The sequence below is a fragment of the Microchirus variegatus genome (genome assembly GCF_963457635.1).
Source record: "Microchirus variegatus genome assembly, chromosome: 15".
Taxonomy (NCBI): domain Eukaryota; kingdom Metazoa; phylum Chordata; class Actinopteri; order Pleuronectiformes; family Soleidae; genus Microchirus; species Microchirus variegatus.
The window spans coordinates 1933227-1957706 of NC_139816.1; the positions used below are offsets into that span (position 1 = coordinate 1933227).

At 40.0% G+C, this 24480-nt stretch overlaps 1 protein-coding gene across 1 annotated transcript in view; it reads right to left on the bottom strand.

Annotated features, from left to right (window-relative positions):
• LOC310937203 (uncharacterized protein) overlaps nucleotides 1-24480 on the bottom strand; it is a 72075-nt gene that overhangs the window by 41235 nt on the left and 6360 nt on the right. The window contains exons 2-3 of the mRNA XM_083901424.1: nucleotides 8927-9112; nucleotides 5134-5193 (exon numbers count right to left, since the gene is read on the bottom strand). Coding sequence (XP_083757550.1) covers nucleotides 5134-5193; nucleotides 8927-9110 — 244 coding nt within the window. The 5' untranslated portion in view covers nucleotides 9111-9112. The remainder of the gene's footprint in view (nucleotides 1-5133; nucleotides 5194-8926; nucleotides 9113-24480) is intronic.

A 24480-nucleotide genomic window follows, 5' to 3' on the forward strand; every position in this document is an offset into this window, starting at 1 on the left:
GACTGGACGCAGCTTTGGCGTTATTCTGCCCCCTACAGTCTGAAGACGTATCTGCATTTAAGGGGTGTCCCATTTCTAAGTGACAAAATAACCCTCAACACTTGGTTTTGAGGCCAGTTAAGATTAAGGGTTGAGCTCGAGGGTTAAGATTGGAATTGGAATTGGCCCTAAATTAAATATTTTAAAAGCCGAATTTTACTAAATAAGACATTATAAGTTAGTGATGGAGGCAGCAGTGGATCGACAACTCCTGTGAACTCCTGTGTGCTGTGATGTTAAAATCACTGGTTTACTCTATGGGCTTTGGTGCATTACTGACAACGTGTGTGTGTGTGTGTGTGAGTGTGTGTGTGTGTGTGTGTGTGTGTGTGTGTGTGTGTGTGTGTGTGTGTGTGTGTGTGTGTGTGTGTGTGTGTGTGTGTGTGTGTGTGTGTGTGTGTGTGTGTGTCCTTCAGTCTGCCTGGTCCTCCATCTTGGCTGCTTTTCAGACTTTGTTCCAGGTTTAGAATTCTTTTTAGGGTTGGGTTAGATTTTCTTTTAGTGTGTGTGTGTGTGTGTGTGAGTGTGTGTGTGTGTTGCACAGGGCGTGGGGAGAGGTGCACTGAAGCAGAAGCACAGCTGACTGACAGTCGGCATGGTGGTGGAGGCGGGATCTAGTCCTCTGAAGCGTGGGGATTTAGAAAGGAGGGGGAGAAGAAAACAAGGGAGACGAGTGCAGAAATGAAGCAAAAGAAAAATGGGATTGGAAAGCAGCGAAGGAGGAGGCAACACAGGAAACACAGGTAATGTTGAATAAATAATGATATAAAAGTCATAATAAAAGTGGCATAAATTTAAATAATAATTAGATAAAGAATAACACATTGGGATGAGAGGGAGGGATAAAGGGAGGGGAAAGAAAGAAAGCAGATTAGTAAAGCTGTCAACAATTTATCTGCAACTCATCCAATCAATACTCTATATTTGTCTTGATCATGCAGCAGTGGTGACATGCAGCAGTGCAGGACACACACACACACACACACACACACACACACACACACACACACACACACACACACACACACACACACACACACACACACACACACACACACATTTGTACTTGCTGCATACTGAGGACCAGCATTTCCACTTTATAAATCACCACAATTACAAATATCTACTTCATGAATGACATCTACAAAGAACTACTGGTTGCAGTACCATAAAATGTCTGCAGGTGGAGCCCCAGAGCAAAAAGGGCTGGAAAACTTTTATTATTATTATTGTTTTTTTTGGGGTCCAAATTTTGATAAAAATGTAATAATATACTGTCGTCCAATATTTGAAAAAAATCTTTGACAGAAACATTTTGGTCAAAAATTTGGCCCAAAATTTGACAAGACGTCATACTATACTACGTCGTCCAAAATTTGACCCCAATTTTTGGTCCAAAATTATAAAAAAATCTGACAAAAAAAATGTGGTCCAAAATTTGACAAAATAATGTTTGTACCCAAAATGTTTGGTCCAAAATTTGTCAAAAACGTCATACTATACTATGTCATCCAAAATTTGAAACAAAAAATTAAAAAAAAAAAATTGGTCCAAAATTTGACAAAAAAAATTGGTCCAAAATTTGACAAAAAAATTTGGTCCAAAATTTGACAAAAAAAAATTGACCCAAAATTTGACAAACACGTATAGCATGTTATAGCATCCTAAGGAAGTGATTTTAATGAAAACAATGTGAGGACCGGCCAAAATCTCCTCACTCCGTAAAAATGACCTCACTTTGTTGGTTAAAAACCCTCACTGGTCCTCAGTATGCTGCAAGTACAAGAACACACACACACACACACACACACACACACACTATGCTCTGTCAGGATTCAGCTGATGTTGTCTTAACTCTGACCCAGTTACTACTTGTACCGACTGTGTCCTGCATCTGCTCCCTGAGGAGTGTGTGGACAACAGTGATGAATAAATCAAACGCACCTCCACCCTTGCCAGATGCTCCGTCTACTAAAGCAGGTCCACAGATGACACTGTGCTTTTCTCTTCCTCATCATATTATCAACACACGCACGCACGCACACACACACACACGAGACTCCATGCAACATGCAAACAGCCACAGAGCTACACAACCAACATGCAACAACACAACTGTTTGAATGACGTGCACAGGTGACAGCATCTACACAGCCTTAAACATGAACGTGAGTATGAACATAAACATGAACGTGAATGTAAACATGAACGTGAACATGAGTATGAACATAAACATAAACATGAACGTGAACATGAGTATGAACGTGAACGTGAACATGAGTATGAACATAAACATGAACGTGAATGTAAACATGAACGTGAACATGAGTATGAACATAAACGTGAACGTGAACATGAACATAAACGTGAACGTGAACATGAGTATGAACATAAACGTGAACGTGAACATAAACGTGAACATGAACATAAACGTGAACGTGAACATGAGTATGAACATAAACGTGAACGTGAACATAAACGTGAACGTGAACATAAACGTGAACATGAGTATGAACATAAACGTGAACGTGAACATGAGTATGAACATAAACGTGAACGTGAACATAAACGTGAACGTGAACATGAGTATGAACATAAACGTGAACGTGAACATGAGTATGAACATGAACGTGAACATGAGTATGAACATAAACGTGAACATGAACATAAACGTGAACAAGAGTATGAACATAAACATGAACGTGAACATGAGTATGAACAAAAACGTGAACGTGAACATAAACGTGAACATGAGTATGAACATAAACGTGAACGTGAACATGAGTATGAACATGAACATGAACATAAACGTGAACGTGAACGTGAACATGAACGTAAACGTGAACGTGAACATGAGTATGAACATAAACGTGAACGTGAATATGAACATAAACGTGAACGTGAACATGAATGTGAAAGTGAGTATGAACATAAACGTGAACAACAGGAAGTCAAACACTGGTAGAACATTAAGATTTAGTTTTTGTTGTTTTTTCTGTATAAAAGCCCCACTGTTTACACCACATCACACTGAACTATATAAATGTGTGTGTGTGTGTGTGTGTGTGTGTGTGTGTGTGCGAGTCAGTGTGTGCGTGTGTGTGTGTGTGTGGGTCACTGCACTTCATCAACAAATAAGTCATGATCCTGGTGATGTTTATTCAATATGTTAGATTTGGTGAGACTGTGGTCTACACACACACACACACACACACACACACACACACACACACACACACACACACACACACACTATGTCATATTCTCTCTGTATTAATGACATGCAAAGCTCGTCACATGACGACAGAAACAAAGAATCGTGACGAAACGGTGGATTTGGGGAATGAAGCAAAAGTGGACCAGACTAAAAATGATCATGTGACTTTCACACACACACACACACACACACACACAGACACACACACATCACTCTGTGTCAGAGAGGACGATGGTGGATTTATTCATTAGACTCACTGAGCGTTCCTCTGTGGAGCTGCAGCTCATTAGCTCTGATACAAGATAAGACTCATTAGCTATTTAGCTAAACAGAAGCTTCAGGGCCTGTTAGCTCATGCTGTATTAAAAGAGCTGATGTTATCAGGACAAAGTGAAACTCTTCACTCTTCGTTTCCCTGAACTGAAGTCATGGTGGTAATTAACACACATTCACAGCTACTCTTCATTTAAAGTGCATGAAAAGCAATAAAGCGTATCTTTGCCGTCTTTGTCAACTCACCTACCACCTATCACCTACCTATCTACCTACCAAACAACCAGCCAATCACAGCGTCTGGTCCTCATTTCATTCATTCACTCATTCATTTTCTAGCACATTAACGCGATAACGGCGGTTAACCCCGTCAATGTTAACGCACGTTAGCGCACGGCGCGTTTTCCATGACGACTGACCGGAAAAAAGACGCGCGTGACGCCGTGTTTACGTGACTCCCCGATTGTTAAAATGAGTCTCTGAATCAGGGGTTCTCAAAGTTGTGATACCTGAGGCCAATTTAGGAACCCAACATTGGACTGAGGGTCACCAAAGGAACAAAAAACAGAAAGAAATCCCATTTGTAATAATTTTAATGACCAGATTGCAGTTCTACAGTTTAGCGTTTAGTAATATAAGCGTTAATATAATAACACTTTATCATTTACTGGGTAATTACCCAGTATTTTGGCCATTTTTCTTACCTTCTAATTACAGGTTAATACCAAGTAACACATTTCTGTTACCATATATTTACTGGGTAAATAGCTAGTAATTGGGGGCTGTAGCTACCTGCTTATTACCAGCTTATAACACAATAATACACTAAAATTCACCATATAGAAACCAGGTAAATACCCAGTATTTTTGTTTACACTTATTGGTCTGTATCCAGTAATGTCCAATAAACATTTAACAAGCTTAGCCGCTCCTGGATTAAAACTATCAACTGTAATTCATTGCGGGGCCGCCAGAAATGCTTCTGCGGGCCGCCGTTGGCCCCCGGGCCGCACTTTGAGAACCAATGCTCTAAAGTAACGCTAAACTTTAAAAACAGAGGCACACATACGCAGTTACACAGGTACGCTGGTTATTTGTTAGCGCTGCTCTTTTCCTTTAATAACCAGTTCCACTGTCGGCGCGCTAAAGGAGCTAACGCAGCTAACGGAGCTAACTGGTAAACGGCACACAAACATGACGTCAGCACGTCTTTTTCCGGTCAGTCGTCGTGGAAACGCGACACGCGTTAACGTGCGTTAACCTAGTGTCCACTCACACACACGCACGCACACACAGAATATTGAAACTCCACACACACACACAAAGACCCTTCCTCCAGCAGACGATTGTATTTCATGAATTATGAGAGCAGCGTGGTCTGAAGAGCAACTTGAAAGAATAATGGAGAGCAATAAGAGGAGCTCAGCTCACATCCTGTTGTGAAATCATGAGAGTGTACACACACACACACACACACACACACTGAAGAGCAATAAGACAACAAAAACAAAGTAAAGGACATGATGATGATGATGATGATGGGAAGACAAGGAAAGCCTTCGTAGACCGACTGACGGCAAAGGGAATTGTGGGATGTGTCTTACCAGGCTTTTGTGCCCCATGAGCTTCCTGCTCTCCATTCTCCAACGCTGAAGTACCCGTGTCTGCACACACACACACACACACACACACACACACACACACACACGCATTACTATCCAATATCCATTTGCGTGCTAATGGCTTGACGAGATACAGAAAAAACGAAACATGACAAACGTCTGTGTTAAAATAGAAATGACTGTGACGCACTGATGTGTTGTTGAAATGAGAGCTGATGATGGCAGATGGCAGACAGGGGGCAGCACTGAGCAGTCACAAATGCACACACACAACGGACCAATGAAAAATTTATTTTCATGCTGACTGAAGAGTTTATCTCTCACACACACACACACACAGACACATTCTTGTACTTGCTGCATACTGAGGACCAGCCCTGGCGTTTCACACACTTTTTGTGACAAAATGTCCTCACTTTGTAAAAATAATTTAACCACTTTCTTGGTTAAAAACCCTCACTGCTCCTCAGTATGCCGCAAGTACAAGAACGCACACACACACACACACACATTCTTGTACTTACTTCATACTGAGGACCGGGTAAAAGTGCTGGCAAAGTGAGGACCAGCATTTCCACTTTATAAATCAACACAATAACAAATATCTACTTCATGAATGACATCTATAAAAAAAACTACTGGGTGCAGTACCATAAAATGTCCGCAGGTGGAGCCCCAGAGCAAAAAGGGCTGGAAAACTTTTAATATTTTTTTTGGTACAGAATTTGACAAAAACGTCATACAATACTGTCCACCAAAATTAAAAAATTATACAAAAATTTTTGGTCCAAAATTTGTCAAAAACGTCATACTATACTATGTCATCCAAAAGTTGAAAAATAATTTGAAAAAAAAAATGTGGTCCAAAATTTGAAAAAAAATTTGACCCAAAATTTTTGGTCCAAAGTTTGACAAAATGTCATTCGTCCAAAATTGAAAGAAAAAAAATTTGGTCCAAAATTTGAAAAAAAAAATTGTGACCCAACATTTTTGGTCCACAATTTGACAAAAACGTCATACAATACTATGTCCACCAAAATTAAAAAAAATGTTTGACCAACATTTTTTGGTCCAAAATTTGACAAAAACGCCATACGTCCAAAATTTGAAGAAAAAAAATTGGACCAAAAATTTTTGGTCCAAAATTTGTCAAAAACGTCATACTATACTATGTCATCCAAAAGTTGAAAAATAATTTGAAAAAAAAAATTTGGTCCAAAATTTGAAAAAAAATTTGACCCAAAATTTTTGGTCCAAAGTTTGACAAAATGTTATTTGTCCAAAATTGAAAGAAAAACAATTTGGTCCAAAATTTGAAAAAAAAAATTGACCCAAAATTTTTGGTCCAAAATTTGTCAAAAACGTCATACTATACTATGTCATCCAAAAGTTGAAAAATAATTTGAAAAAAAAAATGTGGTCCAAAATTTGAAAAAAAATTTGACCCAAAATTTTTGGTCCAAAGTTTGACAAAATGTCATTCGTCCAAAATTGAAAGAAAAAAAATTTGGTCCAAAATTTGAAAAAAAAAATTGACCCAGAATTTTTGGTCCAAAATTTGACGAAAATGTCATACGTCCAAAATTGTAAGAAAAAAAATTTGGTCCAAAATTTGAAAAAAAAAATTGTGACCCAACATTTTTGGTCCACAATTTGACAAAAACGTCATACAATACTATGTCCACCAAAATTAAAAAAAATGTTTGACCAACATTTTTTGGTCCAAAATTTGACAAAAACGCCATACGTCCAAAATTTGAAGAAAAAAAATTGGACCAAAAATTTTTGGTCCAAAATTTGTCAAAAACGTCATACTATACTATGTCATCCAAAAGTTGAAAAAAAATTTGAAAAAAAAAATTTGGTCCAAAATTTGAAAAAAAAATTGACCCAAAATTTTTGGTCCAAAGTTTGACAAAATGTTATTTGTCCAAAATTGAAAGAAAAACAATTTGGTCCAAAATTTGAAAAAAAAAATTGACCCAAAATTTTTGGTCCAAAATCTGACGAAAATGTCATACGTCCAAAATTGTAAGAAAAAAAATTTGGTCCGAAATTTGAAAAAAAAAATTGTGACCCAACATTTTTTGGTCCAAAATTTGACAAAAACGCCATACGTCCAAAATTTGAAAAAAAAAAGTTGACCAAAAATTTTTGGTCCAAAATTTGTCAAAAACGTCATACTATACTATGTCATCCAAAAGTTGAAAAATAATTTGAAAAAAAAAATTTGGTCCAAAATTTGAAAAAAAAAAATTTGGTCCAAAATTTGAAAAAAAAATTGTGACCCAACATTTTTGGTCCAAAATTTTACAAAAAAGTCATACTATACTATGTCGTCCAAAATTGCATGTTTACGACCTAAGGAAGTGATTTGAATGAAAACAAAGTGAGGACCGGCCAAAATGTCCCCACTTCGTAAAAATGACCTCACTTTGTTGGTTAAAAAACCCTCACTGGTCCTCAGTATGCTGCAAGTACAAGAACACACACACACAGCTATTCTTCTGAGTGACTTTTAACCAGACTAATCAAAGAGTTATCACTAACCTTAACCCTAACCAGTTAATGACTAACCCTGACCTTAACCTAAGCACAGTTCAGATCTCAGGTGCTGACAGAGACTGTCCACTCCTGCTGCTGTACACAGCTGACCGCTGATAACTCCGCCCACAGCCGCTCCTGCAGCCGGCTGTTGTTGACAAGTGACCACACACACACACACACACACACACACACACACACACACACAAACACAGTGTGTGACTGTGTCTGAACCAACAGCTGAGTCAAGCCCCAGTTCACTGTTATTCTGATCTGGTTTATATGAGGTGATGTGAGTTTTCCAGGGCTGTAAAGTCAAAGTCGACTGGTCGACTAATTGGTCGACACGCTCTGGCTCGACCAAAATTGTGATTGGTTGACTAATTTTTTTTTTTTTTTTTTTTTTTACTTTGTTTTATGGTGAATATCATTGGGAGGAAAGTACCAAGTCTAATAGGGGTGTTTTAGAGCACCCGCGTTTCACAGGTAACAGCCTGTCTTCAGAGAACACCCCCCTTGTTTTCCACTATTTTGGTTTAGTCCAGCCCAGTGGGCTGTTGTCGCTCCGTGGCTAACGTGAGACAGACAGATTAGCGCTGCCATTAATTAGACGTGGATTTTGAGCTTTTCGTGTGAGGGTACAGTCTCAGTCCTCCTGTCACGTCCATGTCAAAGACATCAGCAGTGTGGCAGCATTTTTCAAAAGTAGATGACAGTAAAAAAAAATACAAAGTGGAACGCAAACTTAGCAAAACACCACCCCCCCCTTCCGATTAGTCGTTTCTCCTACATTTACTGCGGAAGCACTGAGACTGAGAGACTCTCAGAGAATGTATTCATTCAAAATGTGAGTCATTCTGGAGCTGATGTTAAGAATGAGTCGTCATTTCCAGGTCTGTTTTCAGCAAAAAGGCTCCAATAAACTCACACTAAGTTACTCTGATATGTTTTGGAAAAGCAAGTCAATGAATGCAGCCTGAAAAGATATTTTATTGCTCAAAATAAATACACTCCGCAGCAGCAGTCTGGTCTTTGTAGCTTTAAATGTCTACAGAAGCATGAAGTGACAAACATGAGTGAAGAAGAAAGACAAGCGTTCTGGTAAATTCCCCACATACTGCAATCTGCGCTCTCACCATTAGATGTCACTAACGCTCACACACTGGACCTTATGTTGCGTCTTTCTGCGCTCCTCATGCAGAGTAATACATCGCGTCACATCACGTCTCACCTGCTCTGGGATCGTCGTTGTCCAGCAGGGGGATGTAGTCCGTCTTCCCCACCGTCTCGCCGACCTGGTCGTCAAAAGCCTCCGCCTCCAACTGAGCCACAAAGTCCCGCTCCACGCGGCTCTCCGGTCCCGTCTGAGGGGCGTCCGTCAGCGCGTCGCCCAGATTCAGGTCTAACTCCGCCATGACTGCACATGGAAAACATCAGGAGGATTCACTTTAGTGAACATCACTATGTACCACAGGGGGGCAGAGTTTCAGATGGAATCACACACACACACATTCTTGTACTTGCTGCATACTGAGGACTGGGTTGCTGACAAAGTGAGGACCAGCATTTTCCACTTTATAAATCAACACAATTACAAATATCTACTTCATAAATGACATCTATAAAGAACTACTGGTTGCAGTACCATAAAATGACTGCCGGTGGAGCCCCAGAGCAAAAAGGGCTGGAAAACTTTTTCTATTTTTTTTTTTTTAATTTTTGGTCCAAAATTTTACAAAAACGTCATACTATACTATGTCCACCAATGTTTGACCAACATTTTTTGGTCCAAAATTTGAGAAAAACGTCATACTATACTATACTATGTCGTCCAAATTTTGACAAAAACGTCTTACGTCCAAAATTTGAAAAAAAAAATTTGACCCAAAATTTTTTGTCCAAAATTTGTCAAAAACGTCATACTATACTATGTCATCCAAAAGTTGGAAAAAAAATTGAAGAAAAAAAATGTGGTCCAAAATTTGACAAAAATGTCATACGTCCAAAATTTGAAAAAAAAATTTGGACCCAAAATTTTAGGTCCAAAATTTGAAAAAAACGTCATACTATACTATGTCATCCAAAAGTTGAAAAATAATTTGAAAAAAAAATGTTGGTCCAAAATTTGAAGAAAAAAATTGACCCAAAATTTTTGGTCCAAAATTTGACAAAAATGTCATACGTCCAAAATTGGAAGAAATAAATTTTGGTCCAAAATTTGAAAAAAAAAAATTGTGACCCAACATTTTTGGTCCAATATTTGACAAAAACGTCCAAAATTTGATTTTTTTTTTATTTGACAAATTGGGTATAGCATGTTATCGCATTCTAAGGAAGTGATTTCAATGAAAACAAAGTGAGGACCAGCCAAAATGTCCTCACTGTTGGTTAAAAACCCTCACTGGTCCTCAGTATGCCGCAAGTACAACACACACACACACACACACATTCAATCATCCAAAAAGTCATCTATGAATCCAGTTTAGCAGCAGCAGAGTCATGATGTCAGATTATCTGCTGCAGCACAAACAGTAACAGCAGCTTCTCACGTCTGTGTCTGAGATAATAAGGTGCTAATATCCAGCTGTGCTCCTGCACGTTTCATGTCTTTTTACAATCACAAATACTCCAAATCAGCCCTAATGTTTACAGTATCTGTGCAAATACACGGGACAAATAATAGATATAAACCTACAGTATAGTCTCATATATGTGTCTTTGTTCTTCTTTTAAAACGAGACTGAATTGTGTCTCAGTTATTAAATGTTATTATTCTCAAAAACAACATTTCCTGATGACCAGTTAAAGTCAAAATGAAATCACAACTCCACAGCACCACCTGCTGTTTTATCCAGTCACCTACAACGCCTCTGGTCACACACAGTGAGTGCAGGGCTGCAATGATGTATACAGACGGCTGTATTCATATTATTATTATATTAATAATAATCAAGTTTGAGTTGTTTTTTTAATGGAAATGATTCTCAGCTTCTTCAATGTGAAAAGCGATTTAGTTTCTTTGCTTCTGGATGACAGTAAACGTTATAATCTGTGGTTTATGGACAAAACACAATGTGTCACACCTGCATCTTATTCGGTGTGTATATAAACATAGCACAAGCAAACCATATATTGTACTATCTGAATATTATAATGTATGTAAGTGGAAGAAAAACCTGCTTTTCTCTGCTGTGGTTGAATCAAAAACAGTATTTTCTCTCTCTCTCTCTCTCTCTAACTGCACCGGTCATTGAGATAACCTGGTAACAGGCTGTGAGCCGTAAGCCAATCAAATGATTAATCACTCAGTCACATGTGCACAGCGTCAGCTAACACACTATCAAGTCCTTAATCAGTCAGAAAATGACATAAAATGACAACTAAATGATCCTAAAACTAGATTATACTGAATTATAATCTTATAATAACCAGAAATGACGTGCACTTTCTGTAGAGGGAAATACATAAAGTATATATATGTGTAAGTATAGGTGTATTCAGTGTATCAGACTGCAGTGCAGAGACCAGGGTGTGTCTGCACGACAGGAAGGACTTCACCACCAAACCACGCTGCACGCAGCTTTCCATATTTAACCCCACACCATCACTCTGTGTGTGTGTGTGTGTGTGTGTGTGTGTGTGTGTGTGTGTGTGTGTGTGTGTGCGTCATCCGTGCCAGCTGCACAGTTAGCGTGGTGATCAATGCCACCCGTACCAACTGGAGGTCGACCTCTAACACCAACTGATCTCAGCACTGACACCAACAGCAGCCATGGAAGAGGCTGAAAAACACACAGTTGTAAGGTCCTTCAGCCCGTCCACCCCCCCAACCCCCCCCCCCCCCCCCCACATGACCACATGACCACATGACCACAGCAGCAGAAGCTTTTCATTAGGCTGCTTCTGCTTCTGCAGTGGGATGGGTTTGGGTCGAGCTCCTGTTTTAAGTGTGGTGAGGCCACTTGAACATGATCTGAACTCAACAAAGGAAGGAAATCCACGGAAAACGACTATTGTGTGTGTGTGTGTGTGTGTGTGTGTGTGTGTGTGTGTGTGTGTGTGTGTGTGTGTGTGTGTGTGTGTGTGTGTGTGCGTGTGCGTGTGTGTCCTCCACCTGCCAACAAAAGAGCAGAGGTGAAGGTTAAGCCTGGTGTTAATCTGCTTCCACACACACATCATTGTAAGGGAACAAAAAAGGCACAGAGTATATATGTATGTATATATATATATATATATATATATATATATATATATATACACACACACATATATATATATATATATATATATATATATATATATATATATATATATATATATATATATATATATATATATATATATATATATATGTATAATAATACTATTTATGATGCAACATTAATGTATTAATATCAAAAACAGACATTTATTTTAAATACCATAAATATTAGTGTGGACAACTGTCATTAAAATTTGTGCCAGGAGCCGTTTCAGCCGCTGCTAAAGTGTATTTATATATATAATTGAATGTTGTATATGATACATTTAATGATGGAATAATTATGACTAAATGTCTTATTATTACTGTTATAATAACATTGCTCGCAAACACACACTGTGTTTAAAAGACGGTCGTGGCCCATGTTTTCATTATAACATGATATTAAGTGGGAGGCCGCATGTAATTGACTTGGGGGCCACATGTGGACCCCGGGCCGCCAGTTTGAAACCTCTGACTTATACTCTACAGTCTTTTACTAAGTTTGAGCCTCACAATAAATCACAGGTCGAAAGAGAAAGTAGAGATGAGATCTGCAGCACACGCTGTTATCACTACATTATTACTCATCTAAATCTACCTCTAAAACGTCGTCTCCTCCTGTCAGTTGTGTTGTCGTGTTACAGAAGATCAAGTTGTGCTCGTTATATTCTAAATAAAATCTAAATAATAAAAATGTATCCTGAACCATGAACTCAGGACGTCCTTTTATTCCTTTATGTGAATCTGTGTGATCTCATCTTCTCTGGTTAAACATTAAATAACAATATAGACTCTGACTGACTGAGCTGTTAATGATCACATGTTTAATCTCTGTTAATCATTTCTCAGCTCACATTCAGAAACCAAAAGAGAAACATAGTGAATGTGGAGCAGATAGAGCTGCTTGAACAGCTCCTGACTGTGCCGCTGAGCAAGGCACTGCAGCATCAACTGCTGCTATAATTATCTCAGACGTCTGAAAAGACTCCCCCTGGTGTGTGACGGCTAACAACGTCAAAGAAAAGTCAGAGGGTAATTCTGCGTCACACAAAGTCTGATATTAATCCTGGTCATGTTCAAAAACAACTCCTGCTGCTGCTGAAACTGCTGCTGAAACTGCTGCTAAAGCTGCTGAAACTGCTGCTGAAACTGCTGCTGAAACTGCTGCTGAAACTGCTGCTAAAGCTGCTGAAACTCCTGCTGAAACTGCTACTGAAACTGCTGCTAAAACTGCTGCTGAAACTGCTGCTGAAACTGCTGCTAAAACTGCTGCTAAAGCTGCTGAAACTCCTGCTGAAACTCCGGCTGAAACTGCTGCTGAAACTGCTGCAACTGCTGCTAAAACTGCTGCTGCTCCTGCTGAAACTGCTGCTGAAACTCCTGTTGCTGCTGAAACTGCTGCTGAAACTGCTGCTGAAATTGCTGCTAAAACTTCTGCTGAAACTGCTGCTGAAACTGCTGCTAAAACTGCTGCTGAAACAGCAGAGTGTGAACGCTGCTCTGCCTCCACTGAGGATCCATGTGCAGTGAATGTGAAGCTGATCTCTGTCCAAGGACAACAAGGCTGCACCAATAACCTCAGGCACTTTCATAACCTGACTTTATTACCTATGATAATGAGAGGAAACACAAACCTCTTTACGTTACACTGAGTCAATAAGCAGGTTGAATTGAAATAAATCTCAAATCTCCACCAAAGTTTTAAATAAAATTTTATTTTTTTAATTTTATTTTTTGTAACAGTATAACTACTCGTCATGATGTAACCACCAAAGTAACAAGTGGACTATAAGAGCTTAAAATTATACTGTATAATGATATTCCACGGGAATATTTGCAATAATATAAAAGTAATTTCAAAATAAAAGCATTTGACAATAAGAAATAAGTGTAATTAATGACAGTTAACTGTCAGAAAAGAAGAAGAAGAAGAAATTACCTTTTCGTTTAACGAGTGCTTTGCAAAAGGCTAACGCGCACTAACGCACGTTAACGCACCACACGTTTCCATGACGACTGACCGAAAAAAGACGCCGCGCATGACGTCATGTTTACGTGCCGCGACACCGGAGTCCTGGCACCGTTTACCAGTTAGCTCCTTTTAGCGCTGGTTAGCATTAGCCTACAGTGGAACTGCAGCGGTCTGTTTATTAAAGGAAAAGAGCAGCGCTAACAAACAACGTTAGCGTACCTGTGTACTGCGTGTGTGCCTCTGTTTTTTAAAGTTTAGCGTTAACTTTAGAGACTCATTTTAACAATCGGGAGTCACGTAATAACTTTGAACAACAATCGACTGATGCTGCCAGCCTGCTTTAAACAATCAATGATAATAACTTGTGATTTCTTGGTGCTCTGGTAGAACACAGTGATGTTATAATGACGACAGTGTAAAGTGGTCTGTGCACAGCTTTCATCCATCACTGCAGAGGTTTTAATTACAGTTGTAATCACAGACACATGAGGCTGTACCATGAGAGCGAGCCGAGTGTGGACATGAGCTCACCTCTGATGTCACTTTCTAAGAGAGGTGGGACATTTCCTCACTCTCTCACTCGTGTGTGTGTGTGTGTGTGTTTCTGTCATAAATACTGAGCTTGTCAGGACCAGTCGTCCTCATGGAGACCAAAGCCTGGTCCTTAGGAGACAGAACATCATTTCTGAAGAGCTGGTTCAAGAACTGGTTTTGGTTTAGTGATTAAAGCTCACATAGAGTGGTCCTGTTGCACATATATGTTAGTTATGGAGGTCTACTTACATACATTAACTTGTTTTTATGCTCAAAAACCTCCTAGTTGCTGTAAACGAGCCGATAGAAATCCTCTTTTCTGACGATGTTGCCCAGCCGCGATATTTCAGACATAAATCTCACCCCCAGAAGACAGAGTCTTGTGATTGGCCAGTACCCGGAAGTGACATAATCAGCACACCCGCTCTCAGAAGCACAGCTCCCCCCTCTGGAACGGTGGATGCACTGCTCCTCATTATCAAAACACTGTTTTAACAGTGTTTAAAAATAGCTTCTTCACGACTCCCCGCCTCAGTCCCTTTGACGACCTTTGACCCGGAGTCAGACCCAGAGTCAGAAGACACTGTCGCTCGTGAAACACCTCCACAACGGACGTTATTCTTCTTCTGCGGTTCAATGTACGCAACCGGATGTGCCCGGACTAGTGCCCGGAGCAGGAGGATCTGCTGTTCAGGAGAACCGATGTTTACGTAACCGGACCGGGTTTTTTTCAGAGATCTCGCTGAGCCTGAGATTACAATAAAACACAGTGTTCTCAGCAGTGACTGAACTGTTTGTTTAGAACCTTCAGGGCTTCATAAACAAGGTAATGACGCAGATACACACTTAAAAAACAGCGTTAATAGGAACTTCTGGTCCAGGTCTGCTTTAAGGCTTTGTTGTTTCCAGTATCTCTTCATCATCTGTGGCTTCACTGCAGTGTTTTCCCTCACACTCCTGGTTGTCATATCTCCATCTACATCTCCAGTTTACACTGTGTTGTTACTAAAGCTCCTGAAATAACTGCTTATGATTAATGATCATAATGATCACCATCTGAACATAATGTGGATTCATTGACATCACCTTGCGAGACAGAGTCGTCCTCTGTCTTTGACGTCAGCGTGGCAGGAAACACACTGATCACACACTGCTTTATTTACACTGTGTGTATTTCAGTATTTCCCCTTTTGAAGCTGTCAAACTTCTGCTTTGGTGTCAGATGATTCAGAGACTCTTCAGAGTCTGATTAGTTTGAAAACTCTGCAGGAAATAGTTTGGCCTCCTCAACTTGCTTAACCAGTTGAGCGAGCACTGGTTGGAGTAAAAGTAACTAGCTTGTACTAGTTGTGTCTCGGCTCACTAGGTCATGTCCCCTGAACACACACACACACACACACACACATATTCTTGTACTTGCTGCATACTGAGGACTGGGTTGCTGACAAAGTGAGGACCAGCGTTTCCACTTTATAAATCAACACAATTACAAATATCTACTTCATGAATGACATCTACAAAGAACTACTGGATGCAGTACCATAACATGTCTGCAGGTGGAGCCCCAGAGCAAAAAGGACTGGAAAACTTTTTTTTTTGGTCCAAAACTTGACAAAAATGTCATACTATACTGTGTCGACCAAATTAAAAAAAAATTGACCAAAAATTTTTGGTTCAAAATTTGACAAAAACGTCATACGTCCAAAATTTGAAAAAATCTATGACAAAAAATGTTGTTCCAAAATTTGACAAAAACGTCATATTATACTGTGTTGTCCAAAATTTGAAAAAAAAAACAACCCAAAATTTTAAGAAAAAATTTTCCCAAAATTTGAAAAAAAAAAATCCCAAAAATTGAAAAAAAAAATTCCCAAAATTTGAAAAAAAAATTTACCCAAAATTTTTGGTACAAAATTTGAAAAAAACATCATACTGTACTATGTCGCCCCAAATTTGAAATTATTTATTTTTTGACAAATTGAGTATAGCATGTTATAGCAATGTAAGGAAGTGATTTCAATGAAAACAAAGTGAGGACCGGCCAAAATGTCCTCACTCCGTAAAAATGACCTCACTTTGTTGGTTAAAAACCCTCACTGGTTCACAGTATGCCGCAAGTACAAGAACACACACACACACACACACACACACAGCATGAACCGGCCTCTGTGAGTCCATGTCATCCGATACCTGCTCACAGCCTCTAAATCAAATCCTCCGGGCCCTCGTTTTTTCCACGTGTCACGTCATAAAAATGACTCCACTTACAAAGATTTACTCTTCTTATGTCAACATTTATGAACGTTTAAAGGTGAAGTAAGTAGTTTACAGTGACATCTACAGGAGAGGCTGAAATTTACAACAACGAACTGCTCCTCTGCTCCCGTAGAAACATGGCGTCGTGGCTATGCAACAGCGGCCCGCGACCGGGTTATTTTACATGACCTTTTGAAACACTACGAAAATGAAACAAAAACTATTATACAGCGACTAGACAATGCAGGAGCACATAATATGTATAAAAAAGTGGATTTTGGGTTATATAAACCCATAAATACTACACAGTGTCCCTTTAACTCGCAGTTATTCAGGAACGAATGAATGAAGCGACAACGACACTCACATATGGTGCAGTCACAGCTCACACCAGCAGAGGGGGCACATCCACCAAAGCGCTAATGTTATTAGCAGGAGTTAGCTGTAGCAGCCTCTGAGCTGATTATTATTATGTGTTCGCCGGAGTTTGTCCGTCTGTCTGTTAGCAACATAGCTCGAAAAGTCACTGACGGATTTAGATGAAATTTTCAGGAAATGTCCGCAATGGGACCAGGAACAAGTGATTACATTTTTGGCGTGATCCATAGACGCTAGACGATGCAAATCTTTGGGTGGCTCACGATTCGATTCCGATTCTCGATTCAAAAATTGATACAATTCATAGTGTGTTAAAGCAAATTACGGCATCAAAACAATAGAGTTTGTATGTGATAATGTGATCACACAAACTTAAGACAAAAGCATTGTAACATTTACTAACTTACTTACAAAGAAATAACGTGCAGAAATAAAAGCTTAAGCTAGCTGCCCTTTTCTCCCAGAAGTTACACAAAAATTAACTGTACACAAATAACACAAACTGGTGTTTTGTGTGGTTTTTCAAAATAGAAACTTCAAAATTTCAAAAAATAGATTTTTGAAGTTTATGAATCGATTCAGAATCGTGGACGATTAGAATCGCGATTCCTAGGTGAATCAATTTCCCCCCCCCACCCCTAATAGACGTTATCGCCGGTAACGACACTCGACCCAGGCGCGCCAGCATGGTGTATTTTGTAGGCACTGAGCTGCCTTGGCGGAGGTCTGCGCTCTCCGAGTGCTTTTCTAGTTGTAACTGTATCTGTCAAGAATGACTTCAGTCAATGTAATGTCCTCTGAAGTCACTGAAAACCAGTGTGTGTGTGTGTGTGTGTGCAGCTGCCGTCACACTAATCTGAGGGAGATGGTATCACTGACATTCTTGTCGAGCCACAATCACAACACTGAGTCACAGCACAGTGACACAGACACACACTGGTTCTGGGTTCTTCTTTTACGCTTCACTCACACACCACAGACCTGCAAGAGGACATGGAGGTTAGGTTTAAAGGACAGGGATAAGATAAGACAAACCTTTACTTAATAAACCGACAGCAACATGCAATATGAAATAATGTTTGTTTCAATGCTGTTAATAAATAACACGGTTCCATTGTGTCAAAATGCTGCAATCTGATTGTACTTTTGATCGTTTTTACGATCTTTGCCAATTAAAAACCATCCAATGCTGCCGTCCGTGCGCCTCACTTCACTGCTGCGGCTCTGCAGCACAAACACACAACACTGGACCTTTTTCAAAGTAAAAGCACAGCAACATCAGCAGCTTCACACCAAAGAAAAGAGTACAGAGCAGCGTTTTCCAGCATTTAAATGTGTATTATTATCTATGGAGACTTTGGAAGTCAAACCATATGTAAATCATCAGCAGCAGCAGCAGCTCCACTGCGCCCATGACATCAGTAGTATTTCAGACAAGGAACCTGTGTATATGATGGTCAATAATCTCCATCAGTATTGTAAAAATATAGGGGTAAGGTTGTGTTTATAGCTGTGTGTTAGCAGACTCGTATATTTTTATGTCAGTTTTAAAGGTCACGGACCTTCTGATGAAGACATTTACTGTCAATAATATTCAAATATCACCACAATGACACATGTAAGACGAGTCGGCCTTTGATTAAATCACTCGGTGTTTACGTCAGGGGTTGAAGGTCAAACTCACTCATAGGGCGTGGCCTAACGCCTCAGGGAGTGCTGTGTGTGTGTGTGTGTTATAATTAGTCTCAGGAGGCGTACAGGTGCAGCAATCCACTATCATTCAGTGTGTGTGAGAGTGTGAGTAGTGAGTGTTTTCACTTTAATGGACGTTTCCTGTATTTCCATGATACGACTGCACTCGCTTATCTGTCAAAGTTAAAGAACGCGGCAACAAAATGTAAAGTATCTAGAGAAAATATTCATGACAATTGTTGTCATGAGTATCTGGAGGCGTAACAGTCGGTGTACGACATGTTTAGCAGCCAACAAAATGCTTCTGTTTAGTCAACAAGATTCTGCCCAAACAATTATCTCACATTATGCAGATGACACTCTACTTACACCAACACTGAACATCTGGTTTATTACTGTGATGTGAGCTACAACTGCCCATCACAGAATACCAGGTCCTTTTGTGTATTGTGTATTGTGTATTGTGTCGAGCTCTTTGCCTATTGGAGGAATGCAAAAGGGGAGTTGCTCAGGTATAAACGTGGAGGGCTCACTTTGCTCTGGACCTTTTCCTTGCAAAGAAAATGAAAACTTGAGTCAATGACGCAGACTGCATTAAATAATAATTGTTGCTGCTACTAATATTAGCAATTATTACTTTAGATCAGGGCTCTAGAGTACACTGATCAATAAGTGGCGGATGACACAGCTCACTTCCATTAGCACTCAGCGTTAGAACAGATAAGAACAGGACTGTACCATGCTGCAGCCTGCACAGCAGAGTCTGGAGCTTTGTGAGGAGTTTGCCTACACTGACTGTTGGTGATGCAGATAAGACAGAAGCTAAATCATCTTAATGAATGAACTGAGGTGTTCTGTCTGATAGAGGCCGTAAAGGAACCTGTGCCATACGAGCACCACGACAGGTCAAACAACAGTAAACGCTGCAGGCAGGCAGACAGGAAGTGATGTGCTGATGAACTCTGTGTAAACTTTGCTCAGTTATTTACTTAAACAAACACACACATTGTTGTGTGAGGAAGGAGGCTGTTGTTGGCAGGTTCACATCAGCGGTTACACTAGACTTTAAGGCTGTCCGTCATATTGACAGATTTGACAGTCTATTTTTATCCGTCATTTTAGGCACAACGCGAATGTGCCTAATGTTTTTTGAAGAAAGTCAGCTCACTGTTAAAGTGCATCAGGGCAAATGGATCATTTCATGATTTTCAAAAATTCATTAAAAATATTTCTTAAGAGATTTGCAAATATTTTCAACAGATTCTTGTTCAGGGCGATGCTGACTATTATGATGGTAAATTTCAAGTAATTTCGAGATACTTTTTTTTTTTTTTTAAAAGTCCGAGACTGAATGAACCGAACCAGAGCCAATTTGTTTACAGTTCATGCCAATAGCGACGTTATCGACCCTGGTGACTTTGTTTTTTTTGGTTTTTTTTTTAAAAGCAACTAGAGACAAATCTACCGACTTTCTGTCATATACCTAAATATTTCAGAATATTTCAGAAATGTACAATTCTGCCACACGAGTGAGCTCCATCTAACTGTATTTACTGACTGACACACACACACACACACACACACACGCTTGATGTAAATGGGTAACTATGACATCATCAGTAGTTACATCCAAGAGGCTGCACAACGACACCTGACACCACAGAGAGGATCACATTACAGCCAACCATGGGAAAATAAGATCTGACTGAATGTACACTTCCACAGAAACACAATGCATGCATCCACACAGTGTGTGTGTGTATGTGTGTGTTCATCCATGGCTCAGACATAGGGGTATAATGTGAATTTAGCATATATGAACTACTATATAAAACATATTATGTGCCTGTACCTTTACACACAGGCTGGTTATGTAAGCTGTAAAAGCTCTTATTGCACAACTCAACCACACGTAAAGCATCGTTTCCATGAATAATGCAAAGGCTGCAGGTCTGTAAGGGCTTTCCCATGTAACTGTCAGAGTGCTGACACTGTGTCTGTCTGTCTGTGCGTGTGTGTGTGTGTGTGTGGGGGGGGGGGGGAGTGTGTTGTGTTGTTGGTGTCAGTTGATGTCTGTAATGTTACTGCCTTTAATTCTCCTTCTCTTCCTCTTCCTGCTCGAACCCTTGGCTCATTCCTCTGCAGCCAGAGTCGAGTGATGTTGGACTCTACTCACAGGGTCACACTTACGCCAAATGCTAATGAGTGTGTGTGTGTGTGTGTGTGTGTGTGTGTGTGTGTGTGTGTGTGTGTGTGTGTGTGTCCTGGTGCTTTCACGTCCACTCACAGTGGGCCTGTTTGAAGGCTAAGTGAAAGGGCTAGTGTTTTACTGTGCGGTGTGTGTGTGTGTGTGTGTGTGTGTGTGTGTGTGTGTGTGTGTGTGTGTGTGTGTGTGTGTGTGTGTGTGTGTGTGTGTAAAACGTGGTTCACTATGTTGTAGAAGTATCCTGTATCTCATTAGTGTCCTGTTAAAACCTGAAACAATTACTCAATTCATCGATTATTACTATTTTGATATTTTGAAGCTTTTTTTCCAGATTTAAACAAGACTTACGCATGTTGTAGCTTCTTAAATGTGAATATATTCTTCGTTTCTTTGCCCCACATGACAAATAAATACTTAAAACTGAATCATTTTGGTTTGTGGACAAGACAAGACGCATCGTCATCGACATTTTTTTAACGTTTTCTGACATTTTATGGACCAAACGATTAATCGATTATGAAAATAATCATCATCTCTGCTCCTCCTCCTCATCCTCCACGTCTTCAGCAGAGGACACGCTCCTCTGTTCCTGAATGAATTCCCTGTACGTCGCCTACACACACACACACACACACACACACACACTCACTCACTCACTAACCCAAATACACAATAGACACTCATTCTTTGGGAACTATGCCCTATTGTTGCACAACGGAGCTTTACAAATCGCAATGGAATGCCAGGCAGCAGAGACGCTCAGTCGCACACACACACACACACACACACACACACACACACACACACACACACACACAGACACACACCGACAGACACACAAAGGTCAAAATCTAATCCCAAAACAAACAGCGACGGTGGACACACACTTGTCCAGGGCGAGGACATGCCAGAGGACGTCCACTGCAGCACTGATGAACCTGAGCATGACGTGAACATGCTTCACATTCCTGACGAGGTCACCTCGTCCTCTAACACCGTCAAATATTACACTGAGTTACAAGTATCACATGAAAATGACTGAACATAGTAACTCTAAACTGAAACTGTGAGAGTGCAGCGATCAGCTGTTTTGGACAGAAAATCATTTGAACACTTGAACACTTCATTTACTGCTGTGCTTTGTGCATCGAATAAAAAGACAAGCAAACTAAGATACATATGGTATCTCACACACACACACACACACTTTAAAGATGACAGTGTGAGGTCATCTAGGGTGGGGGAAATCGTGATTCTAATCATCCACGGTTCTGAATCGATTCATAAACTTCAAAAAAATCGATTTAAATTTCTATTTTTGAAAAACCACACAAAACACCAGTTTGTGTTATTTGTGTACAGTTTATTTTTGTAACTTCTGAGAGAAAAAGGCAGCTAGCCTAAGCTTTTATTCATGCAAGTTATTTTTTGTTGTACAGTAAGTAAGTTTTTATTTGTTTTGAATGAATAAATGTTAACTTTTTCACATTATCACAATTATCTTATACAAACTCTATTGTTTTGATGCCATAATTTGCATTGTATAAATTTTTGAATCGAGAATCGTATGAATTTAATCGTGACCCTAAGAATCGGAATGGAATCGTGAGCCACCCAAAGATTCACATCACTCGTGAGAAGGCAACTAGCGCTGCCACCATTATGTCAACAACTAATTTAATAGTTGACGCGTCGCTATTTTCTCTCTCAAAACTGCCGCGTCGGCCTCTCTGGAAGGAAGCGCGTTGTGGCCGCCGCCGACGCCGACGATGAAGAGGAGCCGTCATCTCGGCAAGCTAACTGGCTAGCTAGCTGCTAACGTTAGCGTAAACAGAGCGCTAACTTACGACTTACTCATATTGATCGCTGTAAACGTTGACATTAGCGATGACGATTAGCCTTAGCACACACATTTCACGCGTTTCCTGTAACGTCATAACAGCGCCTGATCGGTTTACTCAGCTGTCTGCACTTTATGTTTGTTGCTACGAGCATATTTCATTAAAGGTTTAATGAACTATCATCTTAATTGTCTTCATTTTTAGTTAGCATATACCTTAAACACTTGAAGCTAATGATTGTTATAAGAGCAGTTGCAATAAACTGTATGTTATACATTCAATTTAAATATGATCCGATTGGTCGACTAATCGAGAAAAAATTGTGCAATAATGCACTTTCAAGAGTATATATGATATCACACTGATCACTTTATGGTACCTTATTGTGAGGAAGCTGTATCATGCAAACACGATCAATAAACAACAACAAAACTAATGATTAAACATCAGCGGAGCGAAGAAAAAAAAATCCCTCTTAACAGGAAGAAGATATCTGTTACAGAAGCAGGCTCAAAGATGGACAGCCATCTGCCTAGACAGGTTGGGGTGAAAGGAAAAATGGGGGACGATTGTATCAAGTTATAAGTTTAGACGAGTCAGTGATGACGTGTTTATAGAACCACAAACGTCATTTATATAAGCAGCAGCAGCAGCAGAGACTGTTGATAATAGTGACGATGCACTTCCCTGCACTCACTTCCTGCTTGGTGGTTAATGATCGTAACTCTACGATCAGCTGAGGATAAAAGTCTCCGGTTTCAACACAGTCAATACACTGAAGATTGTATTTTTACTCCTGAGTGAAGGGGTGAAAACAACAAAAACACTTAACCGTAGTTTAACGTCTTTACACGGACACGTCTACACCATATTCGTCCCTCCGCTCGCTCTGCTGCACTGATCCAGATGCTGCTGTTACGAGGGAGGATTATTAATCTGTGCCATCACATTCTTCCTCTCTCTCTCTCTCTCTCTCTCTCTTCTGGCCTCCATCCCTCCATCATTTCCATCATTCAATCTGCCGCTGTCACGCAACGTCAGACTCCGCCCATCCGGCATTTACACAGTACATATCTCTATACGTTACTACTAGGGCTGCGATCAACCAAAGAAACTCTTGGTCGACTAAAGCCCTGAAATTTCGACCAAAAATCGACTAATCGACGGGGGGGTACTTTGCGGCTGCGGCTCTTTTATTTTGAAAAGACCCGCAGCCGCGGCTGGAGTTGAACAGAGTCTGACGCCTCCTTACAGCGTTTTGCATTACGTTCATCTGCGCAATATCATAGCCCGTGATATCCGACAATAACTAGTAATATCAGCACAATAACTGTTGAGGAATACAGAGCGAGACTGAACAGCGCAGCTTCGCGGCTGTGACACAAATAGACCGCGGGACGCTGCTGCGCACAGGTGCGCCTGCAGTTATAAAACCAATCAACGATTATTAGACTAAAACATTGAAATATGCTAATAATTCTGATATGTTCATACTCAAAACGGACGGAGCAACCTTAGCTTAGCGTTTTTAAATGATATGTCATGTTTGTAGTAGAGCTGTGAAAAGCAAACTGTTGCTTGCAAAGTTTGCAAAGCTCAAAATTCACGTCTAATTAATGGCAACGCTAATCGGTGTCTATCGCTCCGCTGAGCCACGGAGTGA